Genomic DNA, 19,679 nt, shown 5'->3' with positions numbered 1-19,679 from the left:
TGACACCAGGAAGCGACACAACCTCTCCCCTCACCTTCATACACTGGGGTTTTTTTGACAGTTCGGGGTTTACAAAGATATTAGCAACAGAATGCAAAAGGTTTTAGGATTTTAAGTGCAGCACCTGGAGGAAAGAGCAGGTCTCGGCAGGCACTCTTGACTATGGCACAGACAGTCCCAAGAGAGGAGTAATTTTTTGCATTCATCAACCCAGACCATGATACAGAAAGTAACACAAGATAGTTTTAGGTGCACAAGGAGGAAAAAAGATACAGTCCTTGCCTCTGCAAGCACGGGGGAAAAGGGATGAGCCAGGACCAAGCAGTTCTCTAATGAGAGAGGCTGCTCAGCCTTTGCACAGTGACTGGGCACGACGCTGCAAATGTGCTTCGCTCCACCAGAATTTAGCCCTCAACGTTACACATTACTGGCACCAGCACAGCGCCGTTATCTTCCCCTTTCAATCTTCGTGGTGTTTACCCCGCCAAAGATTACAGTTTGAGGCGAAGCGATGTATCTAATCACAGTTTAACCTTTTGCAAGTTTCTTTTTTTAAGGTGACATCATCTTGGCAAGGATGAAGGTAACGAAAAGCTGTCTGTAGAATGGACTTGCCTTATAAGGGCCGTATCAAAAATAAAAGCTTGTATAACTAAGGGAAAGCTGGAGGAACAACAGGGCTCCAAGGAGAGCCTGTGAGCTCCCCACGAATATCTCCCTTGGCCATACAAGGTGCCACATTTTCCTTTTCAATGCCATTAAAGAAGAGAAGGTATAAAGCATCCTTGGGTATGGATGGGTCAAGTCCCCCCAAACCTGGATGCCAGGTTTCCTTGTCACATCCAGGCGAGGATGAAGGCAGCCATGGAGAGCTGCACCCTCCTGATGGTGTTTGGCACCTACCTAGAGACAGAGGGAGAAGGGACACTGTGTTTTTAATTCGATGGCAGTACATCGGGCTGGGAGATTGTTTGGAAGGGTACAATGGAAAAATAGTGCTAATGCAACTAATTAAGGATTTTCTCTGCTAGGTTGTGCCAGTTGGCATTTTCACAGGAAAAGACACAAATGCATTTCAGAAGAAGCCCTCCAACCATCTTTACTCAAAGAAATTACATCTGTATCTAATTCGCGGGAAAATAATATACTTTTATGTGAAAACACTGTCCACTGTTCCACTGCCAAGCCAAGAGACACATCCTGTAAGGTGATCCAAATCTCCCATTCTCCGTCCTTCAGTTACATACAAAAATTCCCCCAGGCATCCAGATTTTCCTGATCCTGATATTAACTTCATTTGGAGCCACTGTCCCCACAGTTTAGGGAAGCACCCCCTGATTATTCCTGTTTTGGGCAGAGCACACGGGCAGCCGAGCCGTTCCCCGCCTCTCTGTTGTGATTTCATGAAATTCCCCGAGCTCAAACCCTTGCATAAACCATTTTTCATTGCACTGGATAAACTTAATGTATTTCTAGAGCAAGGGCAGCCTGTTTTCTTTTATTATCTGCATTGAATTGTGTATTTTTCTCAAGTTTCTGATTTAAGAGGAGAAGCTAATGCGATCGGACTGGATCTCAATTACAATAGTCAACCATGACTAAGTCAGCTGAGACTCTTCCAAAGCAAGGACCGACAAATGTTTCTGCAGGAGCCTTCAGCTTTTATGAAAACAATTTCTTCTGTTGATTTATATAATCTTTTAAGAATCCATATTTGACTGTAGCTGAAAACGCGACACCCATCACCCCAGGTGGAGGGAGAAAACTGTGGTTTGGGTTTTGCAAAATCTAAGCCGAAGGCGGTTTGGATCTTATTGCATCTGAACAGCTGACATGAACAAGGGTGGAGATGTGTGGGTGAAGAGATAAACGCTCCTGCTATAAAGCCTTTGCCTTAGAACAGTGACACACACAGTTATGATGGATGTCCATGAAATAAGATGAGACACCAAGCCGGTGCTTTGAAGGTTTGTGCCCGCTGAGCCGTGCTGCTCGGGGTGGGGACGGAGCAGCAGAAGGGGAAGCGCGTGCTGACCCACCCGAGTCCTTCGGTGGTCCGGTCTGGAGGGGGGAAGCTGTGACTGGGGTCCGGGATGCTGGTCACTGGGTCTTCATCACGAGCTCTTCCAGCGCCTTCTCCCTCTGATTCCCACAAAGCAAAAGAACTTCTTTGATTTTGTTTTGCTGAAAACCCATGTCGTTAAACTGAGCTAACAAATGTAAGAATTCAGCTGCCTGGAGGAAGAAGGAAGAGAAAGGAGCGATGTTACTGTGGGCTTTTAAGGATGGATTTATGTAGAGTTGCAGCAGAAACAGTGTTGGGTGACGAGGCTCCAGCCAGACGACCTGGCCGGGTTGTATTACCGCTGAAGGGCACTCCTGGTGCCACTGCTGACAGCAGAGCGAGGGCACACATACCACTGATAGCATTTAAAAGCGTGCCTTTACATCAACTTTTTAAATAAGAGATATTTAATAAAGTCAGCCTCTAGCTTCACTTATTCCTTATAAAGTTTAATATGAATGCCATGCAAGTGATTGCCTGTGTTATAAAGAGACCAGGGAGAGGTGGTGAGTGCAAGCTGGAATTAATTTGCCCTGCTTCCCCCCTTGCTCAGGCTGGGCCCCAGCACCACAACGTCTCCCGGAGCTGTGTCCTCAATAAATAACCCCCTGCCTGACACGGAGACCCGGGCGCCCCCCCGCTGCCACAGCCCTAACGAGCAGTGAGCCAGCAATCCTACGTGCTGTCGGCGTCACGTCAAACAGCACCAGCCCAAATTTCAAGCAGCTTTTCTCCAACCCCAGCTCTTCACTACCTCCAGGAGGACACTGGTGATGGAGACCACCACCCGGCATGCCACCGTGGTTCCTCTCCCTGGAGGGAGAGGGCAAAGGGGGAGCCAGGAGGGAGGTAGCGAGCGCAGGGGGTGGTGGGCTTGGGGCAGGGGATTCCCCGTGCAGGGGCTGAGCGAGCACTGCGCTTGCGCGGCGGGGTGAGAGGATGGATGGAGAAGAGCGATGGAGCGGGTGTCGTTCCCGGGAGGGTCCTTACGGTGATGCTGCCCCAGAGTCTGCTGCAAGTGTGGGCCCACTGCTTGCAGGGCAATGGGTCTGACCTGCGGGGAGGCTGCGGCAGAGGAGGAAGGGAGAGTGCAACCCCCTGGAAAGGTGAGCCTGGAGGATGCAGCACAAAGGGTCGGGCTGTGTCACCCTGTTCTGACCTTTTTCTCTGAGTATTGGAACATTTCCATGGCCTCCTCCACCTGCCCTTCCTCGTAGCCCTGCTTCAGCAGCCGGTCACAGGCACCCAGGTAGCTCAGGAACTGCAGAAGATGACAACCAGGGTTAATCCAATCTCACAGACATGGGGTGCAAGTGCATTCAGGAGCCCACCTTGCCACCTTCCAGGGACTTGCTCGTGGGGAAGACCTGGGGCACAACTGTCCTGCCGGCTCCCGTCTGATGCTCGGCCAGGGTGGTCTGTCCGTCAGCAGGACTCCCACTGTGAGAAGATAACGTCTTGGCCTGCCCCCACCCTTCCCAGTGTGGGAAGGGGAACAAGGTGGAGGGAGGACGAGGAGCAAACCAAATATCTGAACCATCTGAGATACAAAGTGATGACTTCCAGGCTCAGGGGTGAAGCCGAACCTATCCCGGTGAGATGTCTACCCTCGGCCGACCTGACATCCCTGTGATGCACTTGGATTCAGGCGCCCACGGGTTTGCTCCAGGGTCCAAGCACAAAACCCACCCCAGGGGAGACCCGTGTGCTGTCATTACTGAAAGTAAACTGTTATTTTTGGCTTTCCTCATTATTCTTGGAGTGCTGACAGCACTATTCCCAGCAGTATCTTTTAAATACCATGAGAATCATTCACTGTCCAAAAACATATGGGACAGACGATAATAAATGAGCTATACAATAGCAGGGGGAATGAAAACATCCCACGGGTCTCCCCGAAGACGTGCTGTCTTCATCCAGTGAGAAGCTGATTCATGTCTCCCCAGATCCACCAGTGTACGAACCTCCACCCTCCCCGGCACCGCCGTAGCCAAGGAGAAGGAGTCAGTAAAAGACCATAAAACAATTGAAAAAGCCGAAAAAGCCCCTCAAACATTGAGTTGATCTGGTTTGGCTAAAGAGCAGAGTAAGAATTTTAAGAAATGTCAGCCTTAAGGAGCAGCTTATTAACTCAAAAATCAGACAGTCATCAGTCATTGGCATTCCAAACCTGTTTTTATGTTCCTCGTTACCTTACTAAACATCCCAGATCATTGCTGTATTTTCCTGCCCTGTCGCAGCAGGGATGGCCGCTCGCTGTGCACGGCCTGTCCTGGCAGCCCGGCACGCTGTTCAAGCCCAGCATGAAATTGGTGCTATTGTCAACTCAATGATCTTTATCATTAAAAAAATAGTGTGTGTGTGTATATATATATATATTTATACATCCTGAAGACTAAACAAAAACAGGTCTTTAAATACTATGACCTGCTAATCCCCTGGGTCCGGTACCAGCCCCACCGCTCACTGGGGAGGAGGAGGAGGTGCTACCGTCCTCTTGAAGCTCCTTGTCCCCTTGTAGCTCTCAAGGGTGCTCCTTACCACACTTAGACATGTAGTTCCTCCAGCACAGGCACCCCAGGAGAGCTCAGCTTTATCCACTACATGGACAACCCAATAACCTCATCACAAGGTGCTTGTGTGGGAAGAGACCTCCAGGCTCTGGTAGATCAGTAACCTGCTGATTTACCTCTTCCCTCATTTGCTGCTACTTGATATTGTGTGCAGCAGTGTAGCTTTTCACATCAAAGATGAGCATGTGCAGTGATGTAAAGGAAATCCCTCCTCCGGTGGGTTTTACCTTCCATGTCCCTGTACCGCTTTGGCCGAAGCCCATCGAAAGGCCCATCCCCATGAGACCCCTGCTTCAGCTGCGCCAACAACTGGCTGCTTCAGAAGAACAAAGCCTTACCACCAACCATTTCATCGACCCACCTGGACCATGGACCGTAAGCTGCTAGCATAGAAAAAACCACGAGCAAACACCACCAAAGACCCAAACGCTGACTTCATCATGGAGGAACAGGACAAACATCTCCCCAGTCTTGCAGCAGGGTTGAAGCCAGGGACACACAAACCCGGTGGGCACTACCGCTCGGGCGCTGAGCCTCCAGGGACAGAGGCTCTCCGGGGGGGGACAGGGAGAGTCCAGCCAGCACTGCGGCCGACAGCCCTGCTCAACTCACTGCCGCAGATGCTGCCACTGAGAATGCAACATCTACAACCATCAGAGAGGCTCGGGAGCCACTGCCGGTGGGGACGGCTGATGCAAGGCTTGTAGGAAGCACTGAAGATCTACACTGTCGCTTGGGGTAAGGCAGCAAGTCTTTTTAGAGGAGGAAAGAGGCAGGACCATGTTACGTACCAACAACTGAGCATGTATTTTGGTGTGTTATTGACTTCACAAGAGTCCAACAGTCCCTAGGAAGAGGCTGCCCATCTGTGCATGGCCAGGAGGTGGCTGGCACAGTGGGCTGTGTCCCGTGGTGAACGCCCTGCTCTGAACCCTGTGCTGCCAGCTGTTTGGGGAGATGGATGCTGACCAGCCGCAGCCATCTGTCATGTCTCAGCTCACATGTACATTGAGAGCTCCATGGATCAACAATGCATTTTTGATTGATCAACAATCATTGATCAAAACGCAATGATGGATTTTTGGTTTAGCCCTCGGCCATGACATCCTGGATGATGAACCTCTGCCGTGTTGGGTTAACTAACCCTGCCTGAGCCTTTTACAGAGGCTCTTCACCAAAATTAAGAAGGCATTGCCTCCTTAAGGCAGCAGACTTGCCTTCTCCACCAGGGTGGGCTCTGCTAGTTTGACCTGACACTGCAAAGAAATTGAGCAAAATTTGACTACCATCTGATGCTATAATCAGTCTTCACGGTTGAAGATGTCATAGTCACACACTGAAACCCTGCGTGACACCAGCAAGCAATGAAGAGCCCCCCGGGCTCTTGTTTTCAGGTTGAGTTGAAACATTTTGCAGGAAGGTTTAGCCTAATTTGGTAGTTTCGTACTTGTAAGAGATGCACGAAGGGTTAGGCTTTACATTTTATCTTGGCTGTGTTGGGCATAAATGGGAAAGATGGGAACTGCTGGGGAAGGCACAGGATATAAGGCAGACCTTGTGTTTTGGTACATTAATCTCTTCTCCAAGGGAATGGGAGTCCTGGCATTTATAGAGAAGGGAGCAGACGCTACCCACTTCCATCCTTAATAAGATGCATTGCTTCTTCATATTGAAGCCAGCAGGTGCTACAAGACACCCTTGCATGGCTCTGTGCAAAGAACGTGGGCTGGGCTTTGCCCATCCCCCTCTGCCTAGCTGAAACCTTTATGAATTGAAGAAATAAAGCTTCCCTTCCCACCTCAGCTTGCAGCGACACTTGCCTGAAACACCAAAGTGGTTCTAGGGAGGCTGGTCCAGGCTGGAGGTGGCTCAGGAGGGAGCCAGAAGCTGCAGGATGACTCAGCCACAGAGCAGCTTCATGTGCTGACCAGACGGGTAAGAGCTGGCCCACACAGCACAGGCAGCTCCCTGGGATCGCGGGAAGGAGGCTGGCACCCGACAGCAGCTGCTCAGTGCCGTGCCTGCTCACACCTTTGCCCAGGCTCTGCTCTTGTTCGCTGGCACGACAGCCTGGTGGACATCCCTCTTGCTAAGCTGCAATCAAGCCCCTTCGCTCTCTGCAAGAGCCTCTCGGATAATTTAGCCCCATTAAATGCTTGGCTGGGATGGGCAGGTCCAGCCCCAGGCTTGCCAAGCCAGAGGGCCAGAGCCAGCAGCGTCCCTCACAGCACAGGTGCCACAAACCCACCTGGACCATGGGGGGTTTGTCTGGACTAGCAGAGACCTTGGGAATCGGGGTACAGCACAGGGGGCTGTGATGTACTCAGATACCAGGGGTGGCAAGAGGTTGTATGTTAATTATTTTCAATAAATTCCAGATTATTATAGAGGGGCCCCCAGGAAAAGAGCTCTGTGACACAGCTGCAACGCTTGCATGGAGTCCCTGGTCGCTCTAACGCAGGGAACGTGTGTTTTGGAGAGAGCCCAGACAAACCTCCAAGGTATTTTTACAGTCCTGCTCTGACAGGATGAGCCTTGGCAATAATCATACAAATCTAACAGCCGGGAAAAATGATGTGCAAAAAGTTTCCATATACGGGACAAAATTTGCACTTCAAAAGGACATCATGCTCCATACAACAGATCGAACAGATAATGTTACCCAGCTGTTATTAGTCGCTGAAAAGCTGAAGGCGACTCATTGCTATTTTATTACAGCAAAAGTGCATGCAGACGTGTGATCTCATGGAAAACCCTGTCAGCTGAGGTCTGATACTATAGTGGGAAACCCAAGGTCATCAAAAGTCCACCCCAAGCCAGACAGCCATCCCTTTCTCCGTGAAAATCAAGTTTTTCTTTACCAAAAGCTTTCCGCGGCACTGTGCCAGCTCCACCAACCTGACTTAAACTTTGCCTTCCAGTCTTCTGGAGGGTGAGGATGGCTTTGCGGGTCGGGTAGCCCAAGGCTATGACGGGCTCGATGAGGTCTCGCTCCTCTTGGCTCAGCGCCGAGAGCAGGTCAGCCGCCGAATCCTGCTGGGATCTGTGGGAACTGAGAGGTCGCGCAGGCGTGGAGGCAGGGGGAAGGCAGGCGTAGGGGCTCAGGGACTGCAAGGAAAAAAAACAGTGGATGTTCTTGCTCCAGCTCACAAAATGACGTTAAATGACCCAGGCTGAAGCAATGCTTTAGAACACCGGCAGTTACCTTCCTCTCTCCAGAAGAGGAAAATTCCCATACATGGAACAAACTCCCTTGGGCTTCAAAGGAGACCAGACTTAATTAAATCCAGGCTCAGCTATAGATACAGACCAGAGAAAATAGCGCTCATGAGGGTTCCTGCGACAAAGCAAGCAAAAGCAGCTTCCTTTCCCTGGGAATCCCGGTCACATCTCCAGCAATAAATGCCATTCTCGACCGGGTGTCAAGCGAGAGGCAGCGCTGCCCACAGGCAGGTGATGCAGCAGCCTGGGCCGGGGAATGCTCCCCTGATGCCCCATTTGTGCCTCTGATGTTTATCAGATGTATTTTGGTTTCTCTTACAAAGCCATCTCTGAGTATGAGGCATGATCCATTTGTAACAGCAGCCGAGCAGGGTGGGCGATGGATTAGTAACTAGTTGCAACAGCTGTTTAGTGTATAAATACATGTGGGCATTTAATTGTTCCTTAATTACCCTACGTCTAATGCAACTACATATAAATAATGTGGCCTTTCATGCGTCCGATTGTTTTAATTGTAGTTTTTCAGTAATTCATCTGCTAAATCTCTCAAGTAGCTGGGTGACAGGTAATTTCTTAGAAAACATGGCGCAATTCAGATTCAAAGTGATGGAAAGCAATATTCACTCCATCACTTCACATCACTGTCTCTATCACTAAACGGTTCCTATTTCTAGTAGGACCATGGAATCTAAAGTTTCCTACTTTTAAGAAAAGACAGACAGCCGTTGCCACAGAGAAGGATGCCAATATTGCAAGAGGAATCAGGTGACGAGGCCTTTTCCCACTATAAAACAGGGTGAAGGAGGGCAGCGAGCAGGGGGACAGGTGATGAGGGAGGCCCAGGGCAGAGGGGATGTAGAAACAGCCCGGTGTTATCCAGTCAAGCCCTGGCTTCGCTTCTGGGGCTGCCAGGAGGAGCAGCTGTGACAGCTCTAAGGGCCATTTCCCCATAAACCCCATTTATAACTGTTAGAGGGGGAAAATGGAGAGGAAAGAAGGGATAAAAGGAACTTATTTCACTTGGTTTTTTAACTGTTTCAATTGAAAATCAGACAAGATGCCTTGCTTGTAAGGAAAAATAGACGCTTTTGTTAGGACAGAACAAGTAAACGACCTCCCAGAAAGCTTGCCTTTAAATCCCAGGACAAAAAAAAAAACCCTTCCTTCACTTACGAAAACTTGTCAGCAGTTTCTCATGGGTTTAATGTTCCCAAAGCCCCATTTTGGTTCCATTTTGCTGGCCATAACGCAGCGAACAGGACCAATTCAACACCTTCCACCCGCTTCCCGTCTCAGCGACAAGCAAAGGACCATCAGAAGAAAACACCTCACCGGCACCGTGGGCTTATGCTGTTTGATCGGAGGGATCGGCGTGGCCACGGCCGGAGGAGCTGGCTCCAAGGTCCCCCGCTGGGACACGTCCGGGGCTGGCCTGTACTTGACGCTGCGGCTGGTGCAGGGGGCCTGGGGGAGCGGCCGTGGCACCGGGACCCCTCTGTTCTCTGCAGCGGCTCTGTTCAAAGGATTCACCAAAGCAGCCAGCTTCCTCCTGGCCACTTCCAGCTCATTCTTCACGTTGTTAAATATCACCATGGATCTTCTCTGCTTGCTCGCACCTGGACTGGCTGGGTTGTGGTTGTCATTCTCCGGCGAGGGCTCCAGCAAGCCGGGCGATGTCTTTGGTCGGGTCTGGTAAAAGCCGGGATGTGGAGGCTCAGCTCTCCCAGAGTTTCTCCTCCTGGAAACCTTTTCATCCTTGTCGTTCTCTTCCCAGGAGGTCGAGGAGTACTCATCATCCTCCGAGTACTCATCCTCCTCCGAGTGCCACGTCTCGCTCTCGGTGTCGGACAAGGTGTCTCTGCTGTTGGCAGCGCTGAGGCTGATGCAGCGCCGCAGCCCCCCATCCCGTGCTCTCCCCCCGTAGCGGTCGGCAGGGTCCACCAGCAGCAGCCAGCATGGCGGAGCCGTGGGGACAACTTCGGAGGTGACCCGATGCCGGGAGGTTTGCTGCTGAGAGGCCACCTCGACCCAGTAAAGCACTTTTCTTTCCAGCGAGAAGTCGTGCTGCGGAAGAGCGAGAAGCAGCTGGTGAGGGTGTCTGAAACCAGACCCCAGGGCACGGAGGAAACCACGTGCTTCACGAGGGCACCTTAAGGGCTGCATCCTTCCCATATTGGCTCTTATTTCCGTGAGCATCAGGGCTGGCTGTGGGCACTAGGGCTGTAGGATTGGGCAGTGCCAGCCCCATCCCTACTGGGAATCCCCAAATTTATACTTGAAAAATATCTGGCTATGAAGTTATTACTATTTTGAGTTGTATCTACAATTCTTTTGATAGGTGTCTTATGCCAAGAGGTGGGTTTGTGTCAGTTTGGCTGCTGTGGAAGGGGACAGTACCCGTTAGTACCACCTGGCAGAGCCACATCGGGCACGGGGGCTTGGGAATCACCAAGGGGGTTGATGCCACCTTGGGCAGAAGCAGGACTGGCCACAGGAGTCTCTGGCAGTGCCAGGGGCTCGGCCGGTCCCAGAGCAGAGTCATCATTTCCACATAGTCCGGCTTAAAATACAAGCATGTTTGAGACTGAAATCTGAGGGTTTTCCTGGAACAAACAGGCCTTGCCCGCCTCAGAGCTCTCCAAACAAGGTCTCCTCCAGACGGGCAGGCAAGTACATTCACAGCCCAGGAATGCTGTTTTCACTGCTCACTGCCGCTTGTCAGCTGTGGACCCAAACCAACCTCCCCAAGGAAAACACAAGGAAAACATCCTCCCGAAGGATCAGCCCGGACCACCAGCACAATCCCTCGGCCTCAGCGGGGAGCACCGACGCAACCCCAACCAGGGAGAAACCCAGGGCTGGGGGTTTCCCGGATAGGATGGGGCGGGGGCCACCTCAGCTAGTCCATGGCGATGCAGACCATCACCTGCCTTTAGACAGGTGGCAAAAAACGTGTGCATTAAAACTTCCTTTGGAGAAATCACTTAAAATGAACAACATGGTGACTCATAACGTTAAACACATCTTGTGGGTCTGGGATGTGTCATTTTGGGGGGGGGGATGAGCAAGGCTGAGCTAGTGAAAAGCCAAACGTGGGGTTTACAGCTGGTTGACCCATCACCAGGAGCGAGCAGGGGCTGTTTGGGATCGCCCAGATCACCCTCCCCCCCCCCGTGAAGTGCACTAACCCCATCTACAGGTGAGACTACTTAAGGCTAAACACACAAAGTATTTCTGAACTCGCCTTCGAGCTGTGCTAGCAGCACCCATAAGCCAACTCTACGCCTTCAGTGCAACTGTACAGGAAAAACCTTCCTACCCTCTTCCAGAGCACAGACAGCTCCTTTGAATCGCTCTGACAGGGTTTAAAATCGGTGGCGAAGCTGTGATAGCAATAGGTGTAGATTCAAAAGCAGTGTAGGACCGAGCACTGCGGAAGATCACAAAGCGCCACAGGATATTTTTTTATATATATATATACACACACATATTTTATATATATGTTTCCAGCACATGTAGTGTTGCCTACTTACATCTGTTAGATTAATAAATATTTAATAAATATTATTAATGAGATGGTGATGATTCCAGACTAGGAAGAAACCCAGACTAGAGCCTGAAGTTTGTCCTCCTATCCCAGAAAGACCTCCTGCTTGGACAGGATTAAAAAAAACCCAACCTCAAACCTACCCCTTCCTCACTCCCACCCGCCACAAATCATCCTCACCTCCTCCCACTCCTGCACACCAGCCAATTAAGAGGAGATCAATTAGAAGGAGAGGTTTCCCTTCTCTTCTTTCACAAGAAAAGGCAAACGCTGCCGACATCCCTTTGAGCATCCCCCCAGCACAAATCTGGGCGCGGACGCAAGCAGAGCGACTCACCATGGTGCTCATGAGGATGTCGGCGCAGTCGGGGAGGTCGATGTCTGGGGCAGTGATTAACGTGTTTTCTCCCCCAGAGTCCCCGTCGAGGCTCCTGGCCATCCGGAACGGAACTTCATCCAGGTAGCTCATTGCCGCTGCCTGATTTCTTGCTGCCGGAGGAAGCGGTGAAACAAAACTGTAAAAGGCACCTTTGAAGCTGGGTGGAAGGAGAGAAAGATGAGCTATCTCAAGTGACACTGGTAAAAGAAATGCAGGCCTTGGAGATGCTGCCAGCTGAGTAAAAACTGCCCAGATTTGCAAAACCTTCATTACTGATAGCTGGAAGATTTGTCTGAAGTAACCTTTGCTATCCTGAGCTTGAGCCAGCAGGGCTGAGCAAAGTTACAGCTTCATTTAGCAGAGATCCTGAGTGTTTCTCTCCTCTCCTTCCACCTCCATGCATGCCCTGCTGCTTTCCATCCCTCCTCCTGCCTTTCCCTCTCCCTCCGCCGCCCATCACACGCTCCCTTTCCCAAGCCGGGGTCAGACCAAGCACTTTTTCTAGTTACAGAGGCAGAAACGGCAGCCAAGGACCCTCACAGGTCTCCTCTCCCTGCGTGACCTGAGACTGCCCGTGGTCGCAGCGCTCACGCGTCCGGCTGCATGCTGCTAAGCCATCACCCGGAGCAGCCTGCGGGAGCTTGGGCGAGGGCATCCCTCGGAGAGCTAAACAAGGAGGCCGGTGCATCAGGCCAGCTTCGCTGTTAGGGGGATGTCAAATGAGCCATTTTAAGGCCAGATCAGCTTTTAAGAGCCATCGAGTCATTTTAAGTGTGGTGATGTTTTTTAGATCACAAATAGCAGGGGAGAGGAAAATTTCTGATGAACTGGGAATGGTGGCACAGAAAATATTACTGCAATCCCGTCGTCATCAGCTCTGTATAAATGTCTCAATTTAGTAAAAAGCCACTGCTTGCTGCACAGAGCCTCGAATCCCCAGTTCCCCAGCGACAACAGCGTGCAAAATAATTTCCTTTATATATTGTCAATCGACAAGAGCTAATGGTCAGTAATCCATCAAGCTCTAGTACCTGCAGCCCGTGCCTGCTCATCCCAAAGCAGCAGCTCTCAGCAGCCATTCTCAGGACACAAACAGTAAATATTTGGTGTGACATCCCTAAGTGCTTTTACTGGTCTTTTTTTTTTTCCTTTAAAAAGAAATGGCTTCTACGACAATGAGGATAATCACTCCACAAAAAGAAAATAAGCAGGCAAAGGTATCAAGGAAAGCTGCCTGTTAGTTTAATGCAAAAATAAGGGTCTACCATGGGAAATGGCATTCAAGGTCATTTCTTACATTAGCAGAGGACGAACAACCTGCCGTTAGATCGCAAAGGAAGAGCGACACGCACAATCGCTCAGCCCAACTCAGTTGTTCTTACCAGAATTATAAGAGTTGTCACTCACCTTCTTCTGCCAGGAGCCTTTAATACCCGGGGCTGCAGCGCAGGCAGAGCCCCTAACCAGCTTTGCAGCTCCCGCACGTGTCCTGCTGCTAACACGCAACACATGCAACGTGTGGGGAGCCTGCGCGGAGCCAGGCCATCTGCTCCCCAGCCTAAGAGGGCTCAGCCTAAGTTACAATCCGCGTCAGCACTGACAAAGACAACGCGTGAAAACATCTGTAAGCGAAGCCACCTTCCCCCAGCTTTCTCCAGCTCCAGCAGCCCCTGCCTGCAAGACAGACAGACCCTCCTTGCAGCTTACGCTGTAAATCAGCTCTTCCCAAAAGCTGCGCGGTACAAAGGTGCAAAGGAAAAGAGCATCTCATTGTCCGTCACCTAGAACGGCTTTACTTGGTTTTAAATGCCGCTTTAAGGGATGGAGACGGGTTGTGAATGCGTCTGAAGCCGTGATGAAGAAAATATGGAGAGATTATGGTACCATATCTCACTGTATTTCACTGCATAAATACTGTGCTCTGGGAAAGGCTCCCACATGGGCTAATTCCCAAAACTGCTCTTTAGAAAAAAAAGAAATACATTGGGGTGAGGAGCGATGACAACGAAAACGCTACTGGACAAGAATAAAAGAGGGTCAGTCGTACACACCAGCTTACACCAGAAAGCAACCCCCGCGAGGGTTCTGACCTCATCTGCTTCACGGCAGCCCTGCCCGCTTTCGCATCAAGGCTGGCAAACGAACAAATTCCTGTGAGGAAGGAGGTGTGCCTTAAAAGCATAAGGAACCTGAACTGCACTGGGAATAGGATGCAAATGAGTCCCGGAAACTCATGGCCCACCCCTCTTTTGTTCTGGGCTATCGTTTTTTAAAAACTCGAAAATAGTAGGAAATAACTATACTCAGACAAATTTGAATCTTAAATCTGAATACACAAGGGTTTTTTTAAGAATTAAAACCCTGTCCCATGTATTTTATGAGTTAACATTTTTAAACATTCCTCTTCTGTCTGTGGCTTCAACATCTTCCATGCTAAAAATATAAAACGTTTTAACGCGGACGTCATTAGACAAGAGCAAACACGTAGAAAAAAAACCACAGAAACCTTAAGGGATCAAAATATACCTAAACATACATCATCCGCTGGCATTTTCAAGTCTTATTTTTATTAACAGTATGAAGTTATCCTTACCGTCAGACAAAATCATGGAGCTCTTCTCGCGGGGCAGGGAGAGCAGGGCTGCTTCTGTGCTGCCCGCTTATCTACAGTTCAGTTCTCTAAATTCTTGCAGCGTCAGACAAGCATCTGACTTTGACAGTTTCAAGATTATCATAGCTTAAGCAGCCAGCCTGCCCCACCAGACATGCTGACGGGATAAGGAGCCTAATTATTTAAGCAGAGCATCCTCCGGTCACTAAGCTTCCTGAACTGAACGTGTTGTTTCTGCAGTTGTTCTTACGCTAGTCGAACTTCTGCTTTTTCACCAGGTACGACTCCCCAGGATCTGACCCAGCCGTAGGTCTCGGAGTGACGAGATGCTGGAAGTGACAGCAGGGATGGGAGGACGTACGGACACGCGAACCAGAACCCCTGCCTCCAGAGGAGCTCACGGTGATCTGTATTTTGAGGTGCCTTAGACAGGCGATATACACATGAGCAAGAACTGCAAACTTCTGCACCCAGATTAATTCTAACTTTATCAGAAATCACTAGTTTGTTCGCTCTTGCTACAGAAATCGATGCAAAGCTTCAGCCAAGAAACTATTAACATTACACATAAGGCCCCAGGTGTTGAATTTAGGCAGTTACGTTGCCTCCTCCAAGAATTACACAACGTTGTGATGCAAAGAGGTAAGGAATTGGAGAGATTAAATCCATTCCCACACATTAGGGCTACGCGAGGGTAACGACTGCAGCTCTGGAAAGATGCCACGACAATGTGCGTAGACCAGCAAAGCCCCAAACCCTTGCTCTTTTAGGCACTGTCCAGAACACGGAAAACACAGAAATCAGCTGCCTCTGTCACCTTGTAGGAGGGCGAGTTCCTTCACACAAACCTTCTGCCAGCAATTCTCTCCACACTGCAGTCGTATTTGGTGCCAAGTACTGAAACAAATCTCTCCCTCGGAGTAAAAATGCTTCAAACAGAAAAAAAAATCAGTTTTTCTCTATTTATTCTGTACAAAAAAAACAACTTACAAAATAGAGTTGCATTTTTAAATGAAATATTATATAAATGATCTGTCCCTATACAAAAATAGCTATACAGGGAAAAACAATTACAGTAGGTTAGACTTCAGATTTTATTCGTTTCTTTCCAGCAGGCTTATTCATCAAACTTATGTATATTCACACGGCTGCCTGACCTATTTCACCATGACTGGCAATTTTTTCCATGTTGTGCTACCAGTTTTAGTCCACAAAAATGTCAACAGCTGCTTTAATCAGCCTTGGAAAACCCTGTCTTGCTGGTACTTCAGTTTGAGCTTGTAATGGGTTCGTTTCTAGACACAAAAATACAAGAACTATTTTGACAGTGACGTTTGACATGCTTCATTTAAGAAGAAAAACATGTTTACTAACGATATCTCTTTTTTTAACAACTTTATTTCTGGAGATTTCATCATCTGGATTTAGGCTTATAAAGATAAAAGCCACTAAAATCAGGATGTTAATACTGGCACAAATACCCTTGTCAGCAGCATTTCTTTATCAAGATTTGTTAACAAAAATTCACAGTGGGATTGTAATTCCGTGCAGTGAGAGGCCTAGCAGCTTTGGGCTTGCTCAGGTATTTCCCCTGCAGAGTCGGGATGGCAAAAACAGTTCTTACACTCTTCTTCAAGACATTCCAGCACCTGGCTACCAAAACAGAGGATGAGGCTTCCTCTTCGGACCCTTACCTATTTACACATGCAATTATAATGAAACATTCCTCCATGGTTAAAATAATCTATTATGAATTATCTGACAGCAGTGGCCCAAGTGTCATTTGTGGGGAGACTCGGAAGAACCCATCCTGGAGGGATGCAGCTTCCTTCAGGGTGATCAGCCGGCACCAGGTACTGATCCCATTCGTGCCTTTAACAGAGAAAGCGTTGTTTCAGAGGAGAGCTGGTGCGAGTTTGGCAATAGGATTTACTATACACCCACATAGGTATTTTCCCATACTGATCAATACATAAAACACTACAAACTGTACTCCGAAACGTGTTTTTTGAAACACAAATGTGAAAATTGTATGTACTATTCTATTAAATGGAATGGTTATGCATGGAAGTGCCTCACACGGGCATCTGGTGGATACAACTCTCTCAAGGGAGAAGCTCGATTCTTAGCTGAAAAAACCAGGACAATTCATTGCATAACCGTATTTGGAAGTGAATTAACCAGAAGGGACCCTAATTTCACAGCCTCAACAAACAATACGTGTTGTCTTTGACAATACAGTAAGGACTTTGTTTTTACCTGATCTGGATTAGAGCTGCTACAGAATGCTCAGCTTGTAAGTAATATTCCCTGAAGGGCTGCAATAGATGGGCTAGAGGAAATTCATCTGTTGAAACACAAACATAGAGATCATTCAATAAACCGGAACGACCTAGTAAGTCTTAGAAGCCCCAGATTTGCCAACTCATTTGCTGTTCCCCAGCTGTAACCTGAAGTCACTTCCCTGTGTAATCTGTTATGGACTATTTACATGTTTTGCACGTCTCCTCATCCTCACCAGAGCCGTCGGAGGCAAGTCAAGACTAGCAAAACTTTTCCTGCCTCTGTTCTCTAAATTGGAAAACATATGGACATAGTAATCTTTACAGATTACCTGACTCGCACTTATCAAATCACCAGACTAAAGCATCTGTTGGGTGCTGGAAGTCTTCAGTCTATTCTGTTTATTCTCACTTCAGCTTTATCTACAACCTCTTCCTGCAAAACATTATGAAATTGGCTTGAGATACAGCGCAGTCTACGCTGAAGAGCTAAACGGTTCTTCTTACACCACATGTGTTAACAGCACACTATGTTTATCCCATCTTTTCCTCAGAGCATAAATTACTCCAGTGGATGATTTCTTTCTCAACTATTTTTGTGCCTGCATTTTAAACCCGGTGCCCGTGAGATGGAGGCGTGGTATGGAAAAACACTGTTAAGTATGGCATGCAGAACTTACCTGGATCCCCAAACAGCTTGGAATCGATTTCGAGTTTCTGCTGTAGTAGTTTTTCCCTTTCCTTCTTCTGTTTCTTTTCCATTTCTCTCTTCCTTTCTTCTTCCTGTTCTCCCTCCAACATAACTCTTAATGCTCTCTCCTCAGCTTCATACAGCTCTGTGCGATTTTTGAGCAACGTTTTGAGACTCTCCACCTGATTTTCAAACGCTTCGTCTGCTGAGGGGGGTGGACAAACACCTAAACAGAAAGAGAATTATTTTAAATTAATAAATTAAATTAAATTTTCAAATTCAGAAGGAGCTCTGTTATCAGACTTGAGAGCGGAGCTGGCAAAACCTCAGAGGAACGTGAGCTTAATGCTGCTAACAACTATCTTACTGGAATACTTTTATCAAGAGCGAGCTTGGAAACGGAGGAACGCAACCACTGTATTCAGCATTTCATAGCCATTCTTGCATAACAATGTAACTAAAATCACTAGTAAAGAAATAGCTTTTTCAAGCTGCCCCTTGCTAGTCAGCACAGGGCTCACACGTTATCTTATCTCCTTCTGTGTGCAAATAAAAAAGTTTGGTAAAAATCTCATAATTAACCTTTCCTGCCAGCGGCCTCTTTTCTCAGCTTCCGAAGCTTTTCTAATGCGCGCAGGATGTCCACCATCCTCTTTGTGTCCGCTTGTTTCTTCCGTACTTCAGATAAGACGCTGTCTGCAGCAGCCTTAAGTTCTCGTTCCTACAAAAGAAATTAAACCACCAGGCGTGATGTACGAAATATCCCATGAAGAATGAAACGGTGCTTTCAAGACGAGCGAAGCACTGGAGATCAGAGTAACTTCGCAGCAGCGCAGCTGTAGCAAGTTAGTGAACCATCCCGCCTTGCCTTTTTATGAAAAAGCTAGAACTCCGCACCATCCCAGCGGCAGTGCTAGCACCAGAAGGGCAGCTCTTTAGCTGACACAAAGGTGCCTACAGCACCTCCCAGCAAGCCTCATTTGAGGGTTTTCTTTTTTTTTTTTTTTTTGCTTTAGAGCCATCTTACTTCCCAGTGAGACCAAAAAGCTTGCAAACAACAAGCTTTACAAGGACAAAGCCAGCAGGCAAGGTTTATGGTTACTGGAATGGCGCTGACCACCGTAGGGTAGCTGTGAGTAGTGTGGGATTAGAGAGGAAGAGCTCCACATGCAACCGAGAGTTCAGAAACCACTTAAACCCCAACGGCCAAGGCCTAGGACACGAGCGTGGCAAAGCTGGGATGCCCACCAAGGCTTTTAAGGAAGAAGCAGGGCTGCCGGCGACCCAAGCAGCGCGCCTCCGAGCGAGCCGAACCCACGCAGCACCCGGGTGGCACCTACTGAGCCGCAGGGGCCGAAGCCCGGTGCCCGTTACGGCAGGTCCCCCCGGGCTCCGCCGTGCCGCTCTGCGCCCCAGAGGGACGCGCAGGAGTCCCCCCGGGGGCCAGGCTGCAGCAGGGGGAGGCACGACGAGGCCGCTCGGGGCCATACCCGGTTCTTCTCCTCCACCTCCTGGATGCACTTGGCTCTCCACTGGTCGATCTTGGCCTCCTTCTCGGCGGCCCGGGCCGCCTCCTCCTCCTTGGCCGCTTTGGCTTCTTCCTTCCTCCGCTGCAGGCGCAGCCTCCTCTTCCTCGCCCTCTCGGCCTTCCTCCGCAGCGCCTCCCCGTAGCCGGGCTCCCTCAGGGGCCGCACGACCTCCCGCAGCTCCCGCCGCGCCGCCTCCGCCTCCTCCCGCGCCCGGGCCCAGCCCGCTTCGTCCCCCTCGGCCTCCCGCCGTCGCAGGGACCGGCAGAGCGCGGCCAGCCGCGCCACCAGCCCCAGCGCCTCCACCGCCAGCTCCCGGGCGCTGCTGGGGCTGGCGGCGGCGGGCGGCGGCGGGGGCGGCGGGGCGGGGGCGGCCCGGCGCCGGCCCAGGAACTGCGACAGCCACGCTTCGTCCTGCTGCCGCTGCGCCGCCGCCTCCTCCTCAGCCCCCGGCCGCGGCGGGAAGGGGGGAGCCGCCGGGAAGTAAGGGCCGCCGCCCGGCGCGAACCGCGGCCCCGCGTCCCCCTCAGGCCCCGCCGGCGGCGGCGGCGGCGGCAGCGGCGGCAGGAGGAAGGGCGGGGGCGCTGCCGCCACCGCGAAGGGCCCGGGGCGGGCGGCGGCGGCGGGGAAAGGCGCGGCGGGCGCCGGGAAGGGCCCCGCGGTCGGCGGGAAGGGCCGGAACGGCGGCGGCGGGAAGCGGCCGGCGAAGGGGGGAGGCTGCGCCATGCTGCCTCCTCGGCGGGCCGCCGCCCCGCAGCGCCCCCTGGCGGCCCGGAGGAAGCG

The 19,679-nt window shown here is 50.2% G+C and overlaps 3 protein-coding genes across 10 annotated transcripts in view; 1 reads left to right on the top strand and 2 right to left on the bottom strand.

Annotated features, from left to right (window-relative positions):
- The window catches only part of SPG21 (SPG21 abhydrolase domain containing, maspardin), a 57,448-nt gene that overhangs the window by 1,758 nt on the left and 36,011 nt on the right, over positions 1–19,679 (top strand). The window lies entirely within an intron of this gene.
- On the bottom strand, positions 1,074–14,978 carry UBAP1L (ubiquitin associated protein 1 like). Of its 6 annotated transcripts, none has more exons than XM_075100707.1 (6): positions 14,380–14,978; positions 11,745–11,896; positions 9,193–9,924; positions 7,537–7,746; positions 3,225–3,326; positions 1,074–2,235 (listed from the first exon to the last, which is right to left on the bottom strand). In XM_075100707.1, exons 1-6 carry the CDS (start codon positions 14,393–14,395, stop codon positions 2,101–2,103), a joined length of 1,347 nt encoding a protein of 448 aa, XP_074956808.1. In that variant the 5' UTR covers positions 14,396–14,978; the 3' UTR covers positions 1,074–2,100. The 6 variants fall into 6 exon arrangements, 5 of the variants coding, with proteins under 5 accessions (XP_074956808.1, XP_074956810.1, XP_074956809.1 ...); XM_075100709.1 differs by having other exon boundaries at positions 11,745–11,943; positions 14,380–14,497; XM_075100708.1 differs by lacking the exon at positions 14,380–14,978 and adding an exon at positions 13,194–13,319.
- On the bottom strand, positions 12,939–19,661 carry PDCD7 (programmed cell death 7). Of its 3 annotated transcripts, XM_075100714.1 has the most exons (6): positions 18,861–19,661; positions 17,953–18,091; positions 17,360–17,596; positions 16,657–16,744; positions 15,215–15,326; positions 14,646–14,820 (listed from the first exon to the last, which is right to left on the bottom strand). In XM_075100714.1, exons 1-5 carry the CDS (start codon positions 19,620–19,622, stop codon positions 15,236–15,238), a joined length of 1,317 nt encoding a protein of 438 aa, XP_074956815.1. In that variant the 5' UTR covers positions 19,623–19,661; the 3' UTR covers positions 14,646–14,820; positions 15,215–15,235. The 3 variants fall into 3 exon arrangements, with proteins under 3 accessions (XP_074956814.1, XP_074956815.1, XP_074956813.1); XM_075100713.1 differs by having other exon boundaries at positions 12,939–15,326; XM_075100712.1 differs by lacking the exons at positions 14,646–14,820; positions 15,215–15,326 and adding an exon at positions 15,346–16,269.

This window comes from Phalacrocorax aristotelis, chromosome 7 (assembly GCF_949628215.1).
Source record: "Phalacrocorax aristotelis chromosome 7, bGulAri2.1, whole genome shotgun sequence".
Classification (NCBI taxonomy): Eukaryota; Metazoa; Chordata; class Aves; order Suliformes; family Phalacrocoracidae; genus Phalacrocorax; species Phalacrocorax aristotelis.
The sequence above is the reverse complement of the archived record's forward strand: the minus strand, read 5'-3'. Positions and strand labels throughout refer to the sequence as shown.